The sequence below is a fragment of the Topomyia yanbarensis genome, chromosome 2 (genome assembly GCF_030247195.1).
Source record: "Topomyia yanbarensis strain Yona2022 chromosome 2, ASM3024719v1, whole genome shotgun sequence".
In the NCBI taxonomy this organism is placed as follows: Eukaryota; Metazoa; Arthropoda; class Insecta; order Diptera; family Culicidae; genus Topomyia; species Topomyia yanbarensis.
Window position 1 is genome coordinate 344,289,511 of NC_080671.1, and position 27,993 is coordinate 344,317,503.

Consider the following 27,993-nt stretch of genomic DNA (forward strand, 5'->3'; position numbering starts at 1 on the left):
AGGTTTGAAGTGACGTGCAAGGAGCTATTTAAAACGGGAGGACCGGACATCAACCCGGATAATGTAGCCTACAATATTGGGAGAACTTTTTTTCACCAGGGAACTCTCCGTTAGCGTAAGCTAGATTCACCGCTGGGGACTAGACTGAGGAGACAGCGACGAGACACCACTAGTCGCGGGTCATCGGCGCACCAGTGCACCGGACATCCAGCTTCACTTCTCTCGCCGGGGAATTCTCTGTCGGAGTAGGTCAGGTCCACCGTCGGGGAATAGACCGAGTTGTTCGCGAACAAGTCGAGGAGCTGAATGGATAATCAAGGAAGTAGTGCAAAATGGTCCAAGAAGAGAACCAAAGGGCTTAAAGGAGTTGCGGTACTAAATGGCACCGGTCACGGACCCAAAGGGCTCAAGAAGTTGTAGTACTGAAACCAAATAAGAATCGGTATCGGGAGAACTTCTTTCGTCTGGGACCTCTCCGTCAGCGTACAGTTAGATTCACCGCCGGGAACGAGACCGCGTAGATCGCGACGATACACCACCAGCCGCGCCGGGGCTCCAGCAAACCGGATGCTCTACTCTACCGGAATCGCCGAACTGACCGCAGCACCTGGCTGGTTGGCTCGCTTTCGAACTTCTCTCGCCGGGGAACTTTTCGTCGGAGTAGGCTGGATCTATCGTCAAGGACTAGACCAAGTAGTTCGCAATCCACTCGGAAGTTCAACGAGGAAGTGGTACTGAATTGCACAAGTGAACTGAAGGGCTCAGTAAATTAGACAGTCTGAAGTTTGCCGCCCAGATAGTCCTCGTAGGGGAAGAGCATTAATTTTATACCAACAACTAGCTTTCCTACCTTGACTACCCAAACCAGTTCCCTGAATTGTTGGTTTTGAACATTTTTTTCCTGCTCAGAATGTTTTTGAACATTTTTTCATATAAGTACAAAAAAAATTCATATCCCCCCCCCCGAAAAATTCTTACTACGCCACTGTTTCAAGTTTGTACGTGAAAATATATGGCAAATAGGTAATTGAAGCAATAAATTCAGTACAAAATGCCAGTATCATCTTGTGCATCCCAAAATCTGCTGATATATAGTTTAAGGTGTGTGGATCAACATTGCCGAAGACTGCAAATTGATCCGATTTTGCAGTAAAAAGATATTCTCATGTAAAGTTATGTGTTGCCTCTCTTTCTCGCACATGCTTAGAATAGGAAATTTTAAAAAAGTTGGTTGGTCTTCAAAGTTAAATAACTTTTTAGAGGAACCTTCATTCAATATACAATCTTCAACAAAGCTATTTGTTATAAAATAAACTACGCGACCGTAAATTTTGAGGTACGCAGAGTTACTGTGAAATATTTTATTGGAATTTAAGGTTTTATTTCCGAGTTTCCATATATATGACTATAGAAACTTGAAACCTCTTGTGGGTAAACTGGCGCTATCAGAAAAAGCTCATATTTTTGAACATGATTAACATTACCAATTACCATTCGAATTAACAGTTTTCCGAAAAAAAAGTCAAAATTGCTGCCGGTCTAATGGGTATGCTATACTAAGGAACTCCCGGCACGGGAATGTCCCTGTTTATCAATCTAATTCGATACGGAATGACAGCCTCGAAACAAAGGTGCAAAACTTTCGCGATCGACATATATTCGGAATATTCGTACTGTTACTCTCAGACAGCTCGAACGAGAATACGACCGCTGCCCAAGCCACGACATCAAGATCATCATTGGGCACTTAAACGCTCAGGTAGGCCAGAAGGAGAAATTCAGACCGACGATTGGAAAGTTCAGCGCTCACAAGCTGACGAATGAGAACGGCCTTCGACTCATTGATTTCACCGCCTCCAAGAACATGGCCATTCGTAGCACCTTCTTCCAGCACAGCCTCCCTTATCGTTACACCCGGAGATCACCGCTACAGACGGAATCGCAAATCGACCACGTCCTGATCGATGGACGGCACTTCTCCGACATTATCGACGTCAGGACCTATCGTGGCGCTATCATCGACTCTGACCACTACCTGGTGATGGTTAAATTGCGCCCAAAACTATCCGTCATTAATCATGTACGGTACCGACGACCGCCTCGGTACGATCTGGAGCGACTGAAGCAACCAGATGTCGCCACTGCATACGCGCAGCACCTCGATGCAGCGTTGCCGGACGAGGGAGAGCTCGACGTGGCCCCTCTAGAAGACTGCTGGAGAACAGTACAAGCAGCCATCAACAACGTAGCTGAGGACATTGTCGGGTACGAGGAACGGAGACGACGAAACGATTGGTTCGACGAGAGTGCAGAGCGGTTTGGGAGATACATGGAAGTTGTACCAGAAGCTCAACGCATCCCGCAAAGGCTTCGTGCCGCAAGCCGAAATATGTAGGGATAAGGATGGGAGCCTGCTGACGGACAACCGTGAGGTGATCGAACCGTGGAAGCAGCACTTCGACGAGCACCTGAACGGCGAGGAGAATGTAGGTACAGATGACCAAGGCAACGGAGGTTTTGACTACGTCAGTGTAGTTGAGGACGGGAATGAACCAACTCTCACGTTGAGGGAAGTTAAGGATGCCATCCAACAGCTCAAGACCAACAAAGCAGCTGGCAAAGATGGTATCGTGGCAGAACTCATTAAGTTGGGCCCGGAAAAGTTGGCCACTTGTCTGCACCGGTTAGTAGTCAGGATCTGGGAAACCGAACAGCTACCGGAGGAGCGGAAAGAAGGGGTGATCTGCCCCATTCACAAGAAAGGCGACCATTTGGAGTGTGAGAGCTTCCGAGCGATCACCATTTTGAATGCCGCCTACAAAGTGCTATCCCAGATCATCTTCCGTCGCCTATCACCTAAAGTAAATGAGTTCGAGCGAAGTTATCAAGCCGGCTTCATCGAATGGCCAACGGACCAGATCTTCACTGTACGGCAAATCCTCCAGAAATGCCGTGAATACCAGGTCCCAACGCATCACCTGTTCATCGGCTACAAGGCGGCAAACGACAGTATCGACCGCGTAGAGCTATGAAAAATCATGGACGAAAACAGCTTTCCCGGGAAGCTGACTCGACTGATCATCATCTATAGTGTTTTAGCGAGAATTCGGAAACTAATATACCGAGAGCAACAGCAATTTTGTCAAGAACCGAGGTCAGCATATCTCATTGCCGTGACACGACATACTGGTTGTCATTCTGAACAACAACAGCATTGGGATCCGTCATATTCTGTTTTCGTTTCGCGCGCGAAGGAAGTGTTCTTGAAAGTTTTCTTAAAAATTAACAGTTCAAAGATGGACGGTGTTATAAATCACTTAGAAATCGAGGAGGAGTCGGTAAAGAGTCGTACTACAGTTATTGAGTAAGTTAACTCATCAATACTTTCCTAATTTTCAGACTTCCAGAGAAACTGACGGTTGCAAAGGTAGTGTGACGCCGTCGTTAAAGCAGGAGAGATACTTGATTAACTTCCTATATAAACCCAAACTTCCACGATTTTAACGCACTATGCAATATTTCTTTTTAGTGGAGCATAATTAATAGGGTTCGCAGTACCTACCCTTTTTGGTGAGAACCGGTACTACGGTATTGAAGCCCTCAGTACCGTAGTACCGGTACTCGAATATTTTTTTTAAATTCGAAAAAAGCTTCAAACTGAAATTGAATGCTCAAACTGATGATCTTATTCTCAGATGATTGATTTGTGCTGATCAAAAAAACATGTTTATTGTTTTTAATTGCTTCGGAATGGCAAGACTTATTTCACAGAAGATATTTTTCATATAGGGCACCTTCTTTTATTTCGAAATCTAGGCCACTTTGAAATCAATAACTGCTAAGTGGTGCGACTTTCGTCGATTTGAACAGATGGTAAGAGTATGAAACCCTATTAACAACAGTAAGTCACAGCGAGAATGGCAGTAAATCCGAGCAGGTTAATCGCATTTCCTCTCTTGCTTTTCTGAAAATTGGTTCCGACCTTTACGTCGTTTGCCTACTATTCTCCAATGCATATCAAGGCTTCTTGCTTTCCTGTAAACTATGGAGTTTTGCTGATTTTTCCGATCACCAATAATTACAAATCGCCCCATTTGAAGCAGTTCACCAAGTCTAAAACTGTTAGCTACTAAATCGCTGTTCGTTCTTTTATAGATAAAGGTTTAAGAGCAAACCAAATACAGACATGACTTAGACATGCGCCACCCAGTGAATAATGGAAACCAATCAGAATGTCGCTAATAAAACTTTAACTTCTAGAATTATTATGATGATGGCCTCACCTCATTCCCACACAAAGGTGTTATCTCAACGATTTATCTAGAAAGCAAATTAATATAATTAAACGTTATCTTGCAGATCTATATTTTGAAACAGATCCTCCTGCAGAGTTAACATATTTGTCATTAAAAATTGTATAGTACTGAAAATACCGGTACTGGCCTTTGTTCAGTACCGGTATTACGGTACCAAAAATGGGTCGGTATTCCCGGGATTTTCGGTACCGGTATTACCGGTACCACAACCCTAATAATTAAGGTAAAAACTATCTTTGCTCGTTAAAAGCACGAAACCAATAACTAAATTAGCTATGGAATTTGCGTTTCGACTTCGTCTCATCAGAATGCGACACTAACTTAGTGACAGGATTAAGCCAGCGCCAGATTGAGGCTAGCTCCAAAAAACGGAGATACAGTTTGTTTTCCTCGAAAGAAAAGAAGCTCATTTTAAGGTGATGAAAACTAATGAAATTGAAACATTTGGTTTGGCTTAGCAATACGGTTTTAATATCATTCGCTTGAAACGAGATACCCCCTACGGAGGAGTGCTTTTGAGTTTCAAATTGTTCCTTCTACAGAATTAACCATCCCTCGGTAACAGGCATTGAAGTTAGCGCCCTTCAAGTAACAACCGGACCTTTGCATAACTTCCAAATATATTCCCCCAACACTACGGTTGGGCACCGACGGCTACTTGTCATCATGTTACCACTATTTTCAGGAAACTTCAACTCTCACGGTGCGGCATGAGGTTGCCTTTGTGGTGATAATTCACGTAATTTGCGATTACTTCAATATGGCAATTCTAAACACGGGTGAAGTGACTACCTCACTAGCGCGCCCAAGCGCATTAAATTTAGCACTCTGCTCGACTTCTTTATAGTTAGATTGCGCGTGGTATCCTGATCCCCACGATAGCGACTATCTGCCGACCCCAGTCTCGATCACCAATGACTCAAAACCCGCGGAAACAAATAAATGTTTCTCACACAAAACATTGACTGGAAGAGTTATGCTGCGGTGATATCCGAAACTATCGAATCGACACAGGTACTTTCTCCAAAGGAAAAGTACAAGTTTTTGTTCAACATGATACTCAATCCGTGGTGAGACAAAGAGTGCTCAGATGCATACGCAGAGACGGCTGTCGCGTACAGGACCTACCGCGACGACGGATTACCCGTTAGCTACCAACAGTATGCGACGTTAGACACACGAATGAGTAGTTGGATGAAAGCTATGAAACGTGGCTACTGGCGCCGGTTTGTTGACGTATTAATAAGAGAAACATCGATGAGCACCCTTCGAGGCACAGCCCGACGTATGCGAAATCGAAACACTACTAACGTTTAATATTCAAACCGTTGGATAATCGATTTCGCCAAAAAGGTCCGCCCGGATTCCGCCCCGGCACAGTAGATCTACCTCGCCACGCCCCTTCATGATACCATGAACGAGACACCTTTTTCGATGGCGCAGTTCTCACTTGCTCTCTTACTATGTGACAACAAAGCTCTAGAGCCAGACAGAATCAAACTAAATTCGTAGAAGAATCCACCAAGGGACGCTTGTTGAATTTAATGAATCAGGTTTTTGAGGGTAACATTACCTCAAATGATTGAAGAGTGTCATCGCCATACTAAAACCAGACAAACCAGCCTCCGACCACAACTCGTATCGACCGATTGCAATACTTTTCTGCATTTGGAAGTCGTTCCAGAGAATGATTCTGTCTCGCCTCGACAATTGAGTTGAGCAAGTTTAGTGTCAGTTACACAATTTGGCTTCCGTAAAGGCAAAGGGACGAACGATTGCCTTGCTTTACTCGCAACAGAAATTTAAATGGCCTATTGTAGCAAAATGCAGATGGCATCAGTTTTCTTAGTAATAAAGGGAGCTTTTGATTCAGTATCCATCAACATTCTGTCAAACGAAGGTGAACTAGCATGGTCTTTCACCGATTTTAACCCTTTCATGCCCAACTTTTTCCTAGTGCATGTAGGGTTTCAAAACTATTTTTCCATGAAAATGGTGAGATCAAGAAACACGAAATGTCTATTTTCATAAATATAAGTACTTCCCTTGAGGTGTTAGAAGCTGCTCAATTTTTACCTTCCAATGCTCAATACAATTCTCCAAGAATTTTTACAATAGTCCAATTGCATGAAAAACGTAGCCAAAGACTATCGAAATTGATAAGTTTTATCAGTTTTCAATAATATTGAACCATAACGAAGATATATGAAAAAATCATTTTCCGTTGTTAACGTAAACTGTTCCTGGCAGCACTGCTCCGTCGGAATCCAATCAGCCTAATTGCAATAACTTCGCCTCTAGAGCTGATCCTTGTAACTGTTATTATTCAAAAGAACGGTAATAGTCACATTCATTAGTCTTACTTGTTTTTGTGCGCAAATCTTGCCTCAATCAAAAGCTATAGCTGTTTAAAAACCTTGTTGTCCACAAACAACATGGGCATGAATGGGTTAAATAACATTTTGCTAAAGTTGTTTGAAAAACACATGCATACTTCGCAAGGTGATTTATCGACATCAACGAATTTTTCAGTATTACTCATCAGAAAACCTTCGAAAATTGCTGTGTGCTGCTATTCATTCATTTTTACTTCACCGTTGGAAGCAACAGCATTGTACGGTTTGTATAGTGGATAAGCTACAAAGCGGTAGGTTGATTTGATTGCTTACTGATAACTATAGCGGAGCGATTTATAGCTTTTCACCTGTGTGAGATGGGATTTTTGATTGTTCTAGTAAGCTATATCCACTATTTGGATGTTTGTTGTAAGATTCAAATTTAGATATCAACATCCACCGATTTTTCGATTGAAGGAGTATGTAAGTAAAGGGTTTGCCCACTACCGGTGTACCCTTCTTTTCAGGGCGGCCTAAGTGCCTCCACAGAATTTCGGATTCTTGTAACCACAAAAAACAAAAGTAAACAAACAAGTAATTTACTAAATTTACCGACTTTTATTTCGCCGCTTCTCCACTTCACTGCTGCTGCTGCTTTTGATGATGGCGGAAGGCGGGGGTTTATCCGACCGGCCGGGACTCCGACGGCCGAGTTCTCCTGCTGGTATCGTTGGCTGCTATCGCAGCGGTCCTTTTCTATTAGCCAGGGAGGTGAGCAATGCTCTTTTGTTGGAACATCCCAAGCGACGGGGCGATTAATCGCCGGGTCCACTCACTCCCCGTGAATGGCCCAGGTAGATACCGCAGTAAACTACCTCAGGTGGATCCGTTGTCCTGCCTGCTTCGCCCTCCTTTGCGATTAACTGTGGAGAGCTATGCTCGTTCGGCGTGGTGTCACTGGGTCCTTTGTAATTAGCCGGGGGAAGCAAGTGGCTCCTTTGCGATTAGCTTCCCGTTCCCGGCGACCCGACACCGCACTATACACTGTGCCCGAACCACGGGCCGACATTTTCCGACGGTCTTAGTTTGCCGTCGCACGCGCACTGAAACTTTTCTCTAGTGGCGGAAACTGTCGCACAAAAACTTATGACGGACGTCTGTTATTCGCCGTGGTTCGTCACTTTCTAAATATTTTCACGATGGCCGCTTTTTTCACTTCACCAAAACAAACACCATCACCACAAAACCGCACCGCCGCATAACTGTCATCTCCTTTACAGCATAAACAGCAACCAATATAACAGCAAGAGGAGCGCGGAAACCTACCTCAGCCCTATGTTAGTTATTGAAAAATGTTTAACAAAAATTAACTAACCTAGCTGCACGAACAAAAGCGTTCACATACGCGAAAATGAACAAAATTTACAAGAAAATGTGAACGGTACCGAACAGCGGTGAGCATACTTATACATGTAAACAAATACACTCTACGGAGTGTATACCCAATAAATGGTATATTTCCACCCAGTGCTAAATTGTTACCCTGACGGGTTACAAGTACTCGTCTTTTTTTACGTGAAGTTCTGTAAAGCTGGAAGTTTGTTTGGAAGATCATCTCTCCTGTGGCAAGAAACAGAAAAATGGCATTCCATACCTCCAAGGCAATTAGGTTTAAATGTATCAGGAACATCTATTGGAGAAAATACACTTTTTCCTTTGTTTGGAAACCCTCAAAATGATATTGAATACTTTATTTTCGAATAATTTCGATAATAATTCGTCTATTTGAAGAATGTAAAAAATGTTTAAACAGTGGTAAAACTCTTTTGTTGTCTTATTTGAGGTTGGGTCATCAGAAATTGGATACTGAGACGAATTAGGGAACCCTATTTATGGACTGTTATTGTTGCGGCTAGTTTTGGAAGGAAACACCGTTTTGATAGTCCTGCTATACAGCGGCTTCAAAGCAGTAATAGTTTTATTAATAAATTCACAAATTCAAATCAACGGTTTCATTTAATAAATTACATTTCAGTGTTCTTTCGGTTCCCTTACTAGTTCCTCTAACATTTAATTTCGAGGACTACGACATTTTTCTATGCCGTCTCTGTTTCGTCCTATAACACTTCTAGCATTCAATAGCAAACTGGCCCGTATTGACAGATGCGCGAGGGAATGATCATTAGTTTCACTGCTATATAATTGTGTATAAAGGGCGTCGCAACAGTTATTATGGTAAATTAAATTCAAATTAGTTAATAATCCCCGGTATTGACAGATAGTAGATATATATTGCCATCTTGACTTAAGAATGATCCAACAATTCGAGAAATATTATGCTGTTCAGCAAGAATTAAGATCGATGATATACTGGGTAATGATTCCTGTGCAGAGTAAACTGTCACTACGAGTAATAGAATGAGTTATATATTCTTAAATGGTGAAGAGAACACTTCCGATGAATCGATTGAAGACGCCACTGCGAAATCCAAAGTCTAAACTGTTACCGTTTGGCATTTCTCATGACATCAGCGCCCATTTCGAAGTGGAACCAAAAACAAAACAAAAACAACGATTCAATACCTCTTTCACGCCGAGCTGATAACAAATCGTTAAACAAATCAAACGAACCTAGAATAGAAAAACAGCAACAAATTGGCCTACTTACTGAAATCGCTCTGATCGTCGTGCGTTCCGTTGACGGTGCCATCGGGCAGCAGCTGCAGATATCGGTTCTTGATGTAGAGTTGAATCTTGCGCGTCGCCCCGGTTATGTGCGACAGATTTGCCGATCGTTCATTGCGCTCTAGATTGGACGAATCGTCGCTGCCTCCTGCACCGGTGGTAGTCCCGTTGCGATACTGCTGCTGCTGCTGTTGATGTTGCTGTTGGTGGGACTGGTGCTGAAGGTGATGATGATGATGATGATGATGATGTCGTCCTATTCCCCCTCGTCCCCGCCCGGACGCTGGTACTGCCGCCGTGAGTGTACTATTACCTGTCAGATAGTGCTGATGCCGATGGCGATGCTGGCTTGCTCCGTAGGGAAATTCGGCCGGATCCGCCATGGCGCTACGTTCCACCCTCGACAGTACCACCGGCTCGTGGGAGTAGTGAAGGGTAAAGGTAGGGGAGATGATGGACCGATCGTCTTCGTCGCCACCGTCGCTGGACGTGAGATTGAATACTGATTGATTGACGGCACTTTGGTAGCCGCGGTCATTGACCTGTTCTTCGTTGATGGCTTTTCTTGCCGGTGTTGGTGGTTTTTGGAACAGAATGCTGAAAATGGTCGGACTGTGCGTTATCTGCTCGGGTTGATGCTTTGGTTGGGGGCGATAAGGTTTTTCGCTCTCGCTCGCAGCAATGACGACGACGACGTTATCTAACACTGCTGACTGTGCTACCAGAGCGACGTCGCCGTCAGACGTTTGTTGTTCATGTGATTTATTTTTATCGATAGACTCTTCTATTGACGAACCGGCAGAGTTATTTTCATGTCGGCGTAAATTTAGCCCTTGGTTGTCGTTCGCATTCGCACTACTGACATCGCGACTGTGCGTAGCAGACTTGCCACGACCTCCGGTTTCCCCGGATCGAACCTCATCGGTACCCTCCCCGCTTGGCACCATCGTCGTCGTCGTTGAGAAAATGTTCATCAAGCGGCTAACATCACTGGCTTTCCTACTCTTACCGGTGGCATTTTGCTGTACCGAGCTTACAACGGCAACGGCAGGCATCGGTTCCGAGGGTAGATCAATCTCCGGAATGGCGGGTAGCAGAGCCGGAAGTGGCTTCGGCATCGTCGCACAACACGGGGGCCATATGAAAATAACCAACAGGAGGGCTCCCAGCAGGGCCAGGGCCCTCCGTCGAAGTCTTCCACTGACCATGAACAATTTTGCAAATCAACGAAATTTCACTGTTTTCCAGAGAAGGAGAGAGAGAGGAAAATAAAAAAAACTCACAACTCTTCGGTCTTCCCACCTTTTCAGGAGCACTGAGAATAAATACTCCTTTTTTTGAAAACCCCTGCTCAGGTGATCATGAGGTGGCTGTGATTTAGATGTACTTGATTTTCGCGCTTTCGATAACAGGACAGAAACGTCCCAAGTCGTTGACCGCCCATCATTGCTCTGACACCCGGATTGCCGTCGTGACGCTGCTGCCACCCGGGGGGAGCAAAGCGGTTCTAGCACTTTTTAGCACTCGTTTTTTAATTTCTACTGGACACCAACAATATACCACTTCTGATTTGATCTTAGGCTTTCTTCTTTTTTCATCGCTTGTTTAGCACTTGCACGAATTAAAAACATTCTGAAGATTTATTTGACTTTTTGACACTTTCTTTACTTTCTTTTGCCGATTTTTTTCGCTTTTTGGGGTGAGGAAACTTTTTCTTCTTAATGGGTTTCACGATTTAACCGGTTTATATTCAATAATAACATGTTTAGGAAGCAAAAAACGACACACTGTTGATTCTGAATTGTGCGATGATCTGAAAATAGATGGAATGAAAAAAAAAATGTTAGTTTAAATGTGATACAAATATGAGTCAATTTGAATGCTAAACGATTAGAGACATTTCGGTAATTACTCGGTTTATTGTACGACAGTGCAATACTTAATAGATTTTATTCAAAATGGTCGAGATAGGCAAAAAATGACCAAATTAACAAAACACCGTGAAAATGAACTAATTTTTTATTTTTATGTTTCGTTAGAATGATGTAGAGGAATCGGTTTAATCTCATTTCACCTGCATCGACTCAACTATTCAATAATACAATGATTGGACAATAATTTCAGTATTCAAGAACTGCAACGCTCGGGTCGTGGTTACAATCCTTCGTTGTGTGAAAATCATCATTGATTTTTTATTTGAATTAACTGATAAGCACCATTGCTGAACAACATGGGAAGCTTGCTGCGTCAAATCATAAATTGTGTTAATGCAAATATCAGTGACCGATATATGATAATCATTGACGAAACGGTATGTCGGAAATCCAAGCTAATTAAGTTACCTCAACAAGCCATCGGCGACAAGGTACCGCAATAGTGGTGACAGAACACTACTTTGAGGACATCCGCAACTACTAGGAACGCTCTGGAGGGCTGAGCTCAAACGAATGAATACGGATAAGACAAGAGCCCTGGAACCGGCGTGAGCGTGCTAACTCCAGAGCGTTGAGGTTAGCTTGTATTGCATATAACAAATGTCTTAGACCTTCAAAGTGTGCTGACTGGCCAGGCCCGTAGCCAGGATTTTGTTTCGGTAGGGGCTTAAAACTTTTTGCATGAAGGTGTTAACTGGAAACTGAATGTAATTTTAAAAAGTATTTATTGAACACAGTTCCAAAACTAAGGCAGTAGACAATATGGCTATAGTATATCGACGAATAGATTTTTATTACAAGTTACAATTTTCAGAATATCTACACATGCGTCGCAGGCTACCTTCGTGTCGTAGTTTCTTCTGACTGAATAAGATGTTTCCGATCTCCTATCACAAATTAACCGCTACGCACCAACCCGTGTCCTCCGTCCTCGAACACTGCTGCAGCGCAACACTAACTACGCTGCCAACAAACCGATATTAGAAATGACCCGTCGGTACAACGATTATATCGACATCTTCGACTTCGTCATTAGTTCTACACAGTTTCGTAACCGTTTGTTGCCATTTTGGGTCATTTCTTTTTTGGTTTAGTTCATTAAGACTCAATTATTTAAATACAAATACAAGAAAATGTAGAAATTCGCTACAAAACATCTGATCGGGCAGGCGATTTGTAGAAATGGCTTACTTATATTATTTTCAATAATATAATACATTAAAGACTATTTTCGGCAATGTTATCAGACAAGTTTTTATTTATTAACAGATTAAGGCCGAAGTGGCCTGTGCCGTATACAAAAGATTCCTCCATTCCACTCGGTCCATGGCCGCGCGTCGCCAGCCACGCAGTCTGCGAAGGGTCCGCAAATCGTCTTCCACCTGGTCGATCCATCGTGCTCGCTGCGCGCCACGTCTTCTTGTACCGGTTGGATTGCAATTGAGAACCGTTTTCACCGGGCTATTGTCCGACATTCTGGCTACGTGCCCGGCCCACCGTAGTCGTCCGATTTTTGCGGTATGACAGATGGGCGGCTCCCCAAACAGCTGATGCAACTCATGGTTCATTCGCCGTCTCCATGTGCCGTCTTCCATCTGCACTCCACAGTAGATGGTACGCAGCACTTTCCGTTCGAAGACACCAAGTGCGCGTTGGTCCTCCACGAGCATGGTCCAGGTCTCGTGCCCGTAGAGAGCTACCGGTCTAATCAGCGTCTTGTAGATGGTCAACTTCGTACGACGGCGAACTCTGTTCGACCGAAGTGTCTTGCGGAGGCCAAAGTAAGCACGATTTCCTGCCACGATGCGTCTACGAATCTCTCTGCTGGTATCATTGTCGGCGGTCACCAGTGAGCCCAAGTACACGAACTCTTCAACCACCTCGATTTCGTCGCCACCGATGCAAACTCGAAGCGGGCGGTTCTCATTCTCTTCTCGTGAACCTCTTCCTATCATGTACTTTGTCTTCGACGTTTTGATGGCAAGTCCGACGTGCTTGGCTTCTCTTTTCAGTCTGATGTAGGCTTCCTCCATCTTCTCAAAGTTTCGTGCAATAATATCAACGTCATCGGCGAAGCCAAGTAGCTGAACGGACTTTGTGAAAATCGTACCACTCGTGTCGATCCCTGCTCTTCTTATTACACCTTCCAGCGCGATGTTGAATAACAGACACGAGAGACCATCACCTTGCCGTAACCCTCTGCGTGATTCGAAGGGACTCGAGAGCGTCCCTGAGACACGTACTACGCACATCACCCGATCCATCGTCGCCTTCACTAATCGCGTCAGTTTGTCCGGGAATCCGTACTCGTGCATAATCTGCCATAGCTGATCTCGATCGATAGTGTCGTATGCGGCTTTGAAGTCAATGAACAAATGATGTGTGGGCACATTGTACTCGCGGCATTTCTGCAGTACTTGACGAAGAGCGAACACCGCTCATGAAACCCGCCTGGTACTGCCCCACGAACTCTCTTGCAATTGGTGATAGTCGACGGCATAGTATTTAGGAGAGTACCTTGTAGGCGGCGTTCAGCAGGGTGATTGCTCGGTAATTACAGCAATCCAGCTTGTCGCCCTTTTTGTAGATAGGACACACGACACCTTCCATCCACTCCTCCGGTAAAATCTTCTCCTGCCAAATCTTGGTAATCACCCAGTGCAGCGCTTTAGCCAGTGGCTCGCCACCGTGTTTTAGTAGCTCGCTTGGTATTTGGTCAACCCCAGCGGCTTTATTATTTTTGAGCCGGCTGATCTCCTCCTGGATTTCTTGGAGATCCGGAGCCGGTAGTGTAATGTCTTCCGCGCGTGCTCCCAGGTGCGTTACCGTGCCATCCTCGTCGTCTGCTGCATCGCCGTTCAGGTGTTCTTCGTAGTGCTGCCGCCACCTCTGGATCACCTCACACTGGTCCGTGAGAAGATTCCCGTTTGTATCTCTGCACATGTCGGCCTGTGGTACGTGGCCCCTGCGCGAGCGGTTCAACTTCTCGTAGAATTTCCGTGTGTCTTTAGCGCGGTACAGCTGCTCCATCGCTTCGCGATCTCGGTCTTCCTGCTGGCGCTTTTTGGTCCGGAAAACCGAGCTCTGCCTGTTCCGTGCCTATTTATATCGCGCCTCGTTCGCCCTCGTGCGGTGTTGCAGCATTCTCGCCCATGCTGCATTCTTCTCTTCGACTAACTGCTCGCATTCGCCGTCGTACCAGTGGCTTCTTCGGTCCAGGCCCACCGTACCTAGTGCTGCGGTGCTACCTATGGCGGATCGGATATCTCTCCAGCCATCTTCAAGGGCAACTGCGCCTAGCTACTCTTCCGTTGGTAGTGTCACTTCCAGCTGCTGCGCGTATTCTTGAGCCACTCTGCCATCTTGTAGCCGCTCGATGTTTAGCCGCGGCGTTCGACTTCGACGAGAGCTATGCACTGTCGAAAGTTTTGAGCGTAAGCATACTGCAATCAGGTGGTGGTCCGAATCTATATTCGCACTGCGATAAGTGCGGATGTTTGTGATGTCCGAGAAAAATCTACCGTCGATTAGACAAGTGAGAACAACCAATTATTTATCTATTTATATCATTAGATAGGCTGATTTTTCTAGGGAATTAGATCCTTGAAACTACGGCAAAAGTGTGCCTAGTAATTTTGCTTGGTAACATGTGCAGTGTGTGCAAAAAAACTTCTCATTTCTCTCCAAATTAGAACATTCGCTCTATTGACTTACAATCTTGCAAAACCACTGGGACTCGATGAGATTACCTTGATTATGCAAATATTATATTTGAGCACACAAAGCTTATAGGATTTATTTCAAAATTCATGAATTTTTGAACAATACAAAAAATATGCGCCGATCCGTTATTTTTTTTATCTATTTTTACATAGTCCGGAATTTTATCTATTAAAAGACTGTTCACTAATCGGAAGGAAATCTCTCAGTACTGATTACTGTTATCTTCTAATTCACGTAAGTTTTGTTAAATTTTACATTGATGACACCACTAAAATAACCAGAAACTATAAATATGGGTGAGTTCTTTAATTTTAGCATCAGACTTGCTTCCGACAAATCAAAAAGAATACATCGTACTTGCTTCTTCTGTGCCGAAGAGACTTTCTTTTGAATTTCTCTATATTTAAATTACTGCAATTTATCCGATTCCTGTGAATCTTTTGCAAAATGTTTGTCAGCCTCAGTATGCATGGCTTACTGTCTAGTACCTTCTGGCAGTTGACATGTGTTGACACTAATCTGCTCAATAATTAGTTCGTTTTTAATTAGTTTTTTTTTTCAATCATTGAGATTGAAAAAGATGCATGAATTCTTGAAAAAGCTATAATGCTTTTTGATTACAGGTTTGTTTTACCAAAATTTAGGAAACAATTTAATTTTTTTTTTATAAAGGTTTAACCTTAAGGTCATTCGCCTCTTTGCCGTTTTTTCACACCGACAGCACTCGTTCTAAGTGCATAGAAAGATGGAAGAAATGCTCTTGAGGCGACTTAGATTAACGGATTCTCTTTTTCTCCCCCGTGATTTCTGATCATCACTCTCCTTCCATTCCAAAACGAACAAAAATAGATCAAGAGACTACCATATAGAATACTGCAGATTATGTAAAAATTGACGTCATTCAGATAAGAAAATGAGATGTTGCAAATGATGTGAAAAAATCATGAAACTGTGAAAGGAAATGTTGAAAAAACATGTTCTTTCGGCAGCTGCGTCTGGCTTTGCACTTCTGAATGACTTCTTCGGTGTCCTCGTCGTCGCCAGAGTGTGCAATTGAAGTTGTTAATTCCGGCTCACTTGGTTGATTAGCTGTGAGACGATCAGTAGTGACCTATAGTGCCCCCAAACGGCTGGCCTATTGTTATATTCCTCTACTCAACCCCAAGGAGGACGCTGCGGACGAAACCAAACAGGCTTTTCCTCCAGGGATTTTCTCTGGTTTACAGGGTCGGCTCTTAGCACTGATCAAAAGTCCAAAACCACTGATCTTTCTCTCTAATTTAACTTTGTTTTCTTACGGTGTATGGTGTAGGTGTGTAGGGTGGCCGGCCGGCGTTGGTGTGGAATTAGGGAACTCGTGCTGCGCGTACGCTGGGTGACGATCGTAGGCTGCTGACTGCATGCGCGTGGGGTGATGGTCACACGCGGTTGTTGGTTCGCTCGCTGGGTGACGGTCGAAGGCTGTTGTCGGTTTTCCGCGCTGGGCGGCAGTAGCACGCGGTTGCCGGATGACTTTCTGGGCTGCGGGAGGCAGAATGGCGGTTTGCTCGTCGAGATTTTCCACATGGCCGATGAATCCCGGCAGAAATGTGGTCGTGGTCTAGGTTTGGTTCACGAACTTTGCTGACTCGTGGTGTCGCGAACTATGATCCCCACGTAGGGTATTTCCGGGGTTCTCGGTGGGACGTGGCCACACAAACTTCCAGCCGAAACTTAATGGGTCCTATTGTGAGTAGAGGAAGGCTTTAGGATTTTGATATGCCATTAGGTGTTTGTTCAGGTTAGGTTACCTGACTCGAACTACTCCGAACTTGCAACTTCTTCTCCACTGCACTGTTAGCCACTAATACAACGCCGTGTGACTAGAAACGGTAAAACTATCCGATCTCTAGCGGAACTGGCTCAAAAACTTTCTAGTACTTCTGTAGTGCTTGGTGTCTCAAGTGGAAAGACTGGCTTATACCTAATCCACTAATGGCAAACCCAATTTCATACCTCACCTCCCCTTTTCCCACCTCATTTTCCGCCTTCTTCGTCCCACATTTCCTAATACTATTCGTTAATTCCATATCCAATTCCTCCCGTTTCGATATCTTTGTATGTCATGTGTTATGTGCGTTACATTTATTTTTAATTAATTATTTAAATTAACAGTTGGTTAAGGGAGTGGAATCAATATTTTCTTTTCTCAAGCTCAATTTAATGGTTGCATACAATATTGCTTACAGTTTAGATTCACAATTTCTCACAACAGAACAAGACGAACAGTACTATACAATACATACATATAATTTGCTTACTACCTATCGTTCGCTCGGAATCAGATCCTAGGGGAAAGCATCCCAAACGGTAACACTATCGTGCCCCCACGCGTATGTTTCATGTTGATGTCTGTATTTTTTCAAAAATAAAATTATCAGAAAAATAACACAGATGAGTTCTTCCTTGCTTGTTGCCTTTACGAGTGTGAATTTCCTCAATGATTTACTGGCTGTAAGTTTTAAGATACTTGCCGCAGCTTTTGCCGTTGTCAATATTACCTGAACAGGCGCCACAAATTTAATATTTTTAGTGTTCAGCGGTTTCTTATCAGGGTAAACCAAAATGTGCCGTTTTTACAGAACTAGAACGTAATAGTTTGTCCTTGATATGTGCAAAGAATACTATGTGCGACTGTACTATCGCATTATGTTTTGTACTGCATTTCTCCCAAATGAGACATGTATCTGCAAGTAAGCGGTATCCGATCTTGTAACCGAACATTAATTTTCTCACCGTCCTTATATATCTTAATTAAAGCATTGTCACACACAACTAAGTGTTTTAAATTCGATAAAGTTAACTATCGTAAGTCTAACCTCCATTTTCACCTTCAGAAAACTTTCCTCATCACGAATACTCGGTCTTATACGAGTCATCAATAATCACAGTATATGGCCGGAGTACCACTTCTTGCTTCTGCGACTTACTCATCTCGACAGATTACTAGGGTAAGAAGAATGGTAGCAGTTTCCCTTGTTCTTCAGACAAGACACATAATATAAAAGTAACTATTTTTGTCGTTCGCTTTGCAGTGGCTCGGTCAGTACCATAAACCAGACTGTGTTTCGTGACCGTCGTTTTTGATTGTAGGAAACAACAATCTTCTTTAACTATTTCTCAATGATTTGTTCACACCAAACGAGTTACAAAATTGGTAAGTCGTCGATAATCATGTTTTTGAAATGTGAAAGCTCCCTAGCCCCCCTCTAGCTGTGTGCCTGTGACTGGAAAAACCTATGTACTAATGTCACTAGTCTGAACGAGGCTAGCAGTATTAATAAAATTATAGCAAGATTCTCAAATGAACTCTTTAAAAACCAGAGATGGTGTTTGTGTGACGGCCAAAAGAATGTTCTTAATTGTCTCTTCGACACACACTTTCCAGGTTGTATCTAGGGATGTCCCATTATGATTCGATGAATCGAATCAAGATCAGAAGAACAAGGAAGACTAATAGCTGTTACTTCAACAGTAGAGTGACAGGAAAAAGAACCCCTATCGGCCCACCCTTGAGTCGATTTCTAGTCCCACCAGGAGTACTTGTTCCAAATTTGAAGCAAATCGGACAAGTCTAGCTACCGGACCAACGTGCCTGAAGTTTGTATGAGATTTTTCGACAATTTACTTGGAGAAAAGCCACTAGCTCACATTTTTGCCGCTAGGTGACACTGTTCGCATTGTATTATCACTGTAAGTGAAACTAAGAAAGATAATTTAATTGTCTACAACTTTGTCGAAAACTGCTAGTAAAACCAGCTTGGTTAAAAGAAGTTATTAAACTTTTAGCGAAGTGATGTTTGAGTCAGTTTTCCATGGGGCCTAACAGTGAATGGTTGTGTATCAGTACTCGATTCGCACGAAATAAACATTTTTGTGAAATAACTGTTAAATTTAGCTCAACAGTTTGTTCAGACGAATTGTAGTAAATAATGTGAGTCATGTTTTGGTTAGAAAATTTTAGTTCCACATTTTACCATATAGAGGGCGCCAACACTAACTTAAACGGAGAGAGATAAAAATTAGGTGTCTTTCACAAAGTTGTAGAACAGGAATTTTTCAATAATTCTTCCGAACATCTTGATATTCTATCTTTCTTCTATGAAAAGTTAATGTTGGCTCCCTCTATGCGGTCACAGTTTGAACTAAAATTTTCCAACCAAAACATTACATACATTACTCGTATTATGTGGTATAATTCTTCTGAACATACTATTGTGCAAACCCTAACGATTATTTCACAAAAATTTATAGTTCGTGGGAATCGAGTACTGACACACAACCATGCACTGCTAGGCCCCATGCAAAACTGGCTGAGACATCACTTCGTTAAAATTTAAATAACCTCTTTTGTCAAAGCCGGATTGACTATCAGTATGCAGCCATTGGGAAGATTGTACTTTTCATTTCAAACTTAGTTTGTGAAAATCAGTGGGTCCTTTTTAAAGAAATAGAGGTGACATTTTTGGCATATACGCACATACATACATGAATGTCAACAAAGTGGTTAGGAGTGTACTCTCCGAGCTGTAAAGGAAGTGGCGAAGAGACCAACAAAGTAGTGACATTGGCTTAGAAAGCCACCGTCAAACGACAAATGGGGTTCCGAGAGTAATTCCGCCTCCGGGGAACTCTCCGTTGGTGTAGACTAGGTCCATCGCCGGAGACCAGTTGAGTAGTAAGCGACGTAGCACCAGGTTCGGGCCATAGGGGGGCCAACGAACCGGACGTCAGGCTTCACTGGAATCGCAATCCGTCTTCGACATAGCTCGTGAGCAGGGTAGACCCACCGCCGGGGACTAGATTGCCTCACTGGTTAGTGAATGCCTCGATCTGTCGAACGTAACACCCAATGTAGTTAAATTAGTACCCAGAGGAAAGGACGTTAGCTCGTTTCAATTTGTGTCATTCAAAGTTGGCATCGATGAAAAATTCAAAGACAAAGCTCTTTCAAATGAATCATGGCCAGAAAATGTTCGATTTCGTGAATTTGAAGATAGCCGCTCAAAAAACGGTGTGCAAATTGTCAGGTTGACATCGGCAGTACCGTTGGAAAGGAAAACCACGTCGCATATGGAGCCGGCGATGGAGCCGTCACATTTGGATGTTTAGAATTGGCAGTCTTATCTTCGCCGGGACGCACTAAAACCCGCACGGTGGAAGCCCCGTCCGACCCCGTAACTGCCGATCCATCAGCTGTCACCATCTTTCAATGCTCCGACACGTTTTCAAATCTGTTTGGTCTTCAAGCATCCAGCGTTATCCCATTAGTATACAGCATTACTCCGTCAGGTAACATTTGCAGCAGTATATGTCCTGCTGAAGCTTCAACTGGTACACCTCGCCTTTTAAGTAATGGTACCTTCCAGGCGTGTGTGACGTCACCCGATTATCAAAACTTCGTCGCTTCATCGAATCCGTTTAGTCTTCAAGCATGCAGCGTTACTCCGTCTGCATGCAGCGTTATTACGTCAGTGTGCAGCGTTACTCCGTCAGCATACAGCGTTACTCCGTCAGCGTGCAGCGTTATTTCGTCAGCGTGCAGCGTTACTCTGTCAGCATACAGTGTTACTCTGTCAGCATGCAGCGTTATTCCGTCAGTGTGCAGCGTTACTCCGCCAGGTAGCATTTGCAGCAGTATATGTCCTGCTGAAGCTTCAACTGGTACTGCTCGCCTTTTAAGTAATGGTACCTTCCAGGCGTGTGTGACGTCACCCGATTATCAAAACTTCGTCACTTCATCGAATCCGTTTGGTCTTCAAGCATACAGTGTTACTCCGTCAGCATGCAGCGTTATTCCGTCAGTGTGCAGCGTTACTCCGCCAGGTAACATTTGCAGCAGTATATGTCCTGCTGAAGCTTCGACTGGTACTGCTCGCCTTTTAAGTAGTGATAACTTCCAGACGTGCGTGACGTCATCCGATTATCAAAGCTTTGTCACTTCATCAGATCTGCTTGGTCAAGCTTGCAGCCTTACACCGTTAGGTGATCATCTTTGGAGTGATGTGGGGGAATTGGAGGAATTGACTCACGACACAGACTTGAATGGTAAACTGACGATTTATTACCAGAACGTCCGAGGCCTACGCACAAAAATCGACGAAGTTTTCATTGCAATCTCTTCCTCCCATTACGATGTAATTGTTCTCACCGAGACTTGGTTAGATGATAGAATTCATTCTCGTCAGCTTTTTGGTGATTCATATGCTGTCTATAGAAACGATCGCAGTTTTGTGAACAGCCGTAGATCACGCGGAGGGGGCGTACTCATAGCCGTATCTACTGCATTGAATAGTTTCGTTGATCCAACACCTGTTGATGTTTCGCTTGAACAGCTGTTCGTTAAACTGAAGTTACATGATCGTTTTGTCAGCATAGGTGTAATTTACTTACCACCAGATCGTAAGAGTGATCTAGTCAGTGCAAACAACCATGTGCGATCAATTGATGCTGTTTTTTCTTGCCTTGGAAGTAATGACTGCGCATTATTGTTTGGAGACTACAATCAGTCTGGCCTCATTTGGGACACACATGACAATGTCGCACCAGTAGTCAACGTACTTCGATCTTACATTTCTACCGCTTGCGCTGCGCTATTAGATGGATTTAGCTTCAACTGTCTCACACAACTTAATAGCGTGGAAAACCGTTATGGTCGTATCCTGGACTTTGTCTTATTGAATGAGACTGCACTTGCCGACTATCAGATTCGCGAACCTGCCGAATCAATCTCTGTGATTGATGCAAATCATCCACCAGTTGAAGTTACTATCAGTCTGCCGAAACCTTTTATTTTTGAGGATATCCCGAATGATCTTGGTTTTGACTTTCACCGAGCTGATTTCTTGGGACTTGCATCAGCACTCCTTCATACAGATTGGCATTCACTTGAGGATACGGAAGATATTGACTCCGCCGTTGAATATTTCACTGCCGTGATTAATGCTCTCATGACTGATTATGTTCCTTTGCGTAGGCCAGCTCGTAAGCCACCGTGGGGTAATGCACATCTACGATATCTTAAACGGCTCAGATCTAAGGCACTTCGATTGTATTGCCGTACACGCTGTCGTTTCGCCAAATATCATTTTGCGCAAGCGAGTAATAATTATCGATCTTATAACCTTCTCTTGTACAAACGCTACTCCATTCGAACACAAGCAAACCTGCGCAGTAATCCCCGACAGTTTTGGAAATTTGTGAACTCCAAGCGGAAGGAGAACAGCTTACCTACTGATATGTTTTTGAAGGAGCAGACTGCCAATCTGGCTTCGGAGAAGTGTGGCCTATTCGCTACTCACTTTAAAAGCGCATTCAATGAAACAGTTTCATCTGCAGATCAAATAGCGCACGCTTGTAGAGACACTCCATTAAATATTTCTCCTTTGAGAAGTTTCACTGTTACAGATCGGCAGGTTATTGCTGCAATCAACAAGCTAAAATATTCAGTCACTCCTGGTCTTGACGGCATACCTTCATGTGTTCTCAAGAAATGCGCGAATGTACTAATTTTTACCGCTGACAACTCTATTCAACAGTTCCTTCAGGCAGTGTCGTTATCCTTCCAGCTGGAAAAGATCAATTATGTTTCCTGTATTCAAAAAAGGAGATCGGCGAAATGTTGAAAATTACAGAGGAATTACATCGTTGTGTGCCTGCTCTAAAGTTTTTGAGATCATAATGAACGATGTGCTCTCTGCATCCTGCCAAAGCTACATTTCCCCTGATCAACACGGATTCATCCCAAAAAGTTCAACTTCCACGAATCTCGCTCAATTCGTGTCATTCTGCTTACGTAATATGGACGCTGGTGCTCAGGTTGACACTGTATACACCGACTTGAAATCAGCATTTGACAGAGTTGATCACGCAATACTTTTGGAACGGCTGAAGTTATTAGGAGTGTCTCTTGACCTGATCCGTTGGCTCCATTCATATCTGAGAGATCGAACACTTGTAGTAAAAATTGGATGTGTGTTCTCTGCCCCTTTTACGAACAACTCGGGTGTTCCCCAAGGAAGTAACTTGGGCCCACTCTTATTCACACTCTTTATCAATGATCTAGCCACGGTATTACCTCCGGATTGTCGTATATTCTTCGCTGATGACGTTAAATTATACATGATCGTCAAGTGCATCAGGGATTGCTTAGCTTTACAACAGCTCTTGGACACTTTCAATGACTGGTGCTCCTTAAACTCGCTTACAATTAGTATTCACAAGTGCAGTGTAATATCGTATCATCGCAAGCACAAGCCAATTTCGTACGACTACTGTATTGGAGATCAACATCTTGAGCGTGTAGGACAAGTGTGTGACCTTGGAGTCACTTTGGATTCTGCACTCACTTTCCGACCGCACTTCGACTTTATCATTAACAAGGCAAACCGCCAGATGGGATTCATGTTTAAAATTTCGAATGAATTTAACGACCCTCTTTGTCTTCGCTCACTGTACTGCGCATTGGTACGGTCGATATTGGAATCTAACTCCATAATATGGTGTCCGTATCAAGCAACATGGATAGCAAGAATTGAAGCCATTCAAAGAAAATTCGTTCGTTATGCATTAAGACGCCTTCCGTGGCAGGACCCTATTAATCTTCCGCCGTACGAAGACCGCTGTAGATTATTAGGTCTACACACGCTTGAAACGAGAAGGAGAGTAGCCCAAGCTGTTTTCGTCGCTAAGATTCTTCTAGGTGAGTTAGATACGCCGGAATTATTAGGTCAACTCCACATCTATGCACCAGAACGTGTACTCCGTCAACGAAACTTTTTGCTGTTGGAACATAGGAACTCTCTATATGGTGGTCATGACCCGATTCGTTTCATGTCTGCCATATTCAACGATGTGTTTGCGGATTTCGATTTCAACGTGTCATCCACCACTTTCAAGAACCGGCTGCTAAGGAGTCTCTGACTTCACAGTTATTTACCGACGACTTTTTAATCTGTAGTTTTATTTGCTGCTTTTCTTTTATATATGTTTTTTACTTTTTCTTTACTTTTTGTATTAGCCTGTTTTACATTTTTTTTCTTTTATTTTTATTGTTAAGTTATTATTGTTATTGTTAAGTTATGTATTGTGTATTCAATTGAAAAGATATGGGGTTTTTATGCCAATTTGAGAAGAGTTAATGTTTCACTCAAATTGGCTTTTCCCCATCCCCACATTCATTAAGACCAACCAGGTCAGATGATAAATAAAATAAAATAAAATAAAATAAAATAAAAAAGTAGTTCACGAACAAGATTTTAGAGAGTGGAACTGAAGGGCTTAAAGCAGTTGCGGTGCTAAATGGCACCGGACAGGCAGCCAAAGGGTTCAAGAAGTTGTGATACGGAAACCAAAGAAAAATCGATATCGGGGGAACTTCTTTCGCTGGAGAGTTCTCCGCCGGCGGAAGCTAGATTCACCGGGAGAACTTCTGTCGCCAGGGAATTCTTCGTCGGAGTAGGCTAAGTCCATCAACTAGACCCAGTTGCTCGCGAACAAACTCTACCCGAGCTTAACGAGAAAGTTGTGCTAAATGGTGCAATGAGCCGAAGGGCTCAGTAAATTAGACGGTTTGAAGTTTGCTGCCCAGATGGTCCTCGCAGGGGAAGATCACTAATTCTCGACCCACAGCTACCTTTCTTACTGCCATACAGAAACTTCCACGACCTTGTATATCGAATTGGTTCCTACTTTTAAGTTTATGTTTATCTCCTGCCTAGTATTAAAAAATCAATAAAATATTTCCTCTTTGTATTCTGGACGATATTCCTAGTTTTAAACATGTTTTCTTCCAATTCGTTTATTTGACACGGCTCAATGTGGTAACTTAACGGGCCGTGGGTCTATTAAACAGTTACCTTACGTACATATTTACAAAAGTGAAAACAAGTATTATTTAAATAAATCAAAACAAATATTATTCGGTACTCATCCACGCAACTTTCTATTGCGCGGGGAGACCTTTTTTCGGGACTGGGAAACATTTGTGCATCTTGAGGGTCGATTGTATAGATTGCATAATCAAGTGGGAGCAAATAGGTTTTACGACCCGTATCCTCATAACAAGAAGCGCTTTTTCATCAAATTTACTCATGATACAATGTTGCCGATACACTAACTGTTGTTCACTTTGCTCGTTTGTTGCTCTATCTTAGTAGAAGAAAAAAGTAGATCGAACGGTTTCCTTTGTTCTTAAGACAATGCACACAAGAAACGAAAATACAGTGTTGTGGTTTGTTTTGCGCTGAATCGGACAGCAGCAGACCAGTGTCTTTGGTGGTTGTAAATCAACTGAGTAGTTTTAAGCATTGCCTAAATTGTTCCCATTAGTCAAAAATGTCAAAATGTCTCAAAATAACTTTAAATTGTAATCCCTTAGATGGAGGAATTAAAACACGTGAAAAGAAAACTGGAACTTTCAAGCTACCGCTGCGTGGCTTGTAAAATGAACTATAAATCGAAATCGTGATAACTATCAACGGAAACCTCAGTAGGTATAAGTTCAATCCCAGCCGAGGTTAATGAGATTTTTTCCTTCGGAATGAAAGTAAAGCCATTTGTTCCGGCCCAAGTGTTGATAGGACGATATCTAGTGTCCAGATAGTGGATTCACCGTCGACGACTAGTAGTCAGTGCGGACAGAGGCCGACGGAAAATAAGCGAGAATAACAAAAACGATCAGCGAAACAGTAGCATCTAAAACGCTAAAAGAAAATACGATTCTTCCAATTCGTCAACACCTTTGAGTTCAGCGTTCTAGTGCGTCAATAAACGGGGAAGAAAAAAAATCCGACTCTTCTAATACGCACTGGCTAAATTGGTTCGGATTAGCAACAAGTACCAAAAACACTCACACAGTTTCACGCGCATACACCCGAACCCCATTCATCACTCTACATCACCGCGGTACGATCTGTGTATTAGCACAGGGGTCATTGGCACATAAATGTACTCGCATTTTCATTTATCACCAGTGCGTTGGTACCCACCTACACCCACACTCACTGCTCCCCTCCGGAATGATCGGCAACTTCCCGCTTCAAAACCGTGCCACATTGCGCAGTCGAACCAATCAGCAAAGAGCCATGTGACAACTGACAATTGCGTTTCGCCGATCGACTACCGAGCGCAACTGACAGACAGACGACGAGAAGCCGAAAACCGACCGACCGACTAACTGGTAACGATAATACGGCATCTAGATAAAACGATAAAACAAAATCACCCCTCTCCTGCTTATGTGCGCCACCAGGTTACCACCTCTATCAAAACAAGCGCATGCTTTGGCGAAATTCATTCAACACGCGTGTGTTTTTGTTCGAACCAACCACAAAAATTTCTACTTCGGTGGGCAATGCGACAGGAAGGGGAAAATCCGTTTTCGAAAGGTGGGTGGGGGATAAGGCTTACAAAGTTGCGAAACTAAATGTGTATCACAACAACATTAGCGAATTCAGCTCAATGATTTATACGCCATTTTCTGTCACTTCGTTTGAGTTCGAAAAATGTCCGACTTTATGGACCTGCCTGCTAATCAGAGCGAGGAAAAGACGGCTTGGGCAGTTCATAACGTTGGCAAGTGTCAATGTCACCATTAGGTGTAAGGTTTGTGGTGTGCGTGTCAATTTGGCAATTTGTCTGGCGGCAGTGCCATTGACGCGGAAAGAAGTGTGCAATTTGTGCAATTTAGTTGTTAAGCAGGATCATATTTTTTGTTTGGTTTTACTGGAAGGGAAAAATCACTTTGAAATGAATTTACTTTCAGGAAACCTGAAGAATTTCATCACAAAATTTCCAGGGCTTTAATACACAGTACATCTTACCTGGTTTGGTAGATCGCTAAAACCATTGAGAATTAAACTTCTGGACCCATGCGGAGACACGGCAGAGCAGGTGCCCCCTTTCTTCAACCAGAAAGTGTTCCATAAAAACACCGCTATCAAATATTTTCTTCATCTATTAAGTTTGTATATTCTTGCACTTTGAAATAGTACTAGTTTATCGATTTCCATAAAAGTTGAGCAGCTTTAAAAATAAGAAGTGATCATCATCAAAGTATACAAAATGAACATGACTCGGCAAGCGACCTGTATTTGTAATAAAAAAAACCGTTCAATCAAAGCACTAGTAAGATATGAGTACATTCATAAATGAGTAAAGTCTAGAACGACAAATTTCCCACACACGACGCCCAGATAATATGCATACCTTGAACAAATGAAAAGGCCGGCTTGATTGAATTTTGCTCAACCCCTCAGCTGATTGACACGCTATAGGTAATCAAGGCTAATAAGGTGTGTAGGTAAGGAAGAATCCGAAAGATGATGTGTGCTATTCCACACGCAAAAGTTACCATCCCAACGCAGGTCATAACTTATCCCCAAACGTAACCAACAAAAAAAAACCCTTTTCGCTGCCAGAAGCTACCGCCGCGGTTACGATTCGCGTGACTTTTCACACTGACCATGATGGGTGTTTAGCGATTGGGGTGTAATGTTTAATTGAAAAATCGAAACGGATGCTTCATTAGCGCGTTATTAAGTTGTCTGGTCGAGAAGATTGTAAATTTTCGAACGACCGTACCGTGTAAATCAGGACCACATGTTCTTATGACCTGTCTTTTTGCCTTTCTCATATAGAAAGGTTATGCAATCACTCTGAAAAACGGCAACCTAATCCCGGCCCGGAGGGCCGAGTGTCATATCCCATTCGACTCAGTTCGTCGAGATCGGAAAAAGTCTGTATGTGTGTGTGTATGTATGTATGTGTGTGTGTATGTGTGTGTGTGTGTATGTATGTGCGTATGTGTCAAATAATGTCACTCATTTTTCTCAGAGATGGCTGGACCGATTTGCCCAAACTTAGTCTCAAATGAAAGGTGCAACCTTCCCATCGGCTGCTATTGAATTTTGGTTAGATCGGAATTCTGGTTCCGGAATTACGGGTTTCAGAGTGCGGTCA

General features: G+C 43.2%; 1 protein-coding gene across 2 annotated transcripts in view; it reads right to left on the reverse strand.

Moving 5' to 3' along the window:
• The window catches only part of LOC131684133 (rho GTPase-activating protein gacF), a 335,709-nt gene that overhangs the window by 290,668 nt on the left and 17,048 nt on the right, over positions 1-27,993 (reverse strand). For both annotated transcript variants that reach the window (XM_058966713.1, XM_058966714.1), the window contains exon 2: positions 9,321-11,150. In XM_058966713.1, the coding sequence (XP_058822696.1) occupies positions 9,321-10,545 (1,225 nt within the window). In that variant the 5' untranslated portion in view covers positions 10,546-11,150. The remainder of the gene's footprint in view (positions 1-9,320; positions 11,151-27,993) is intronic.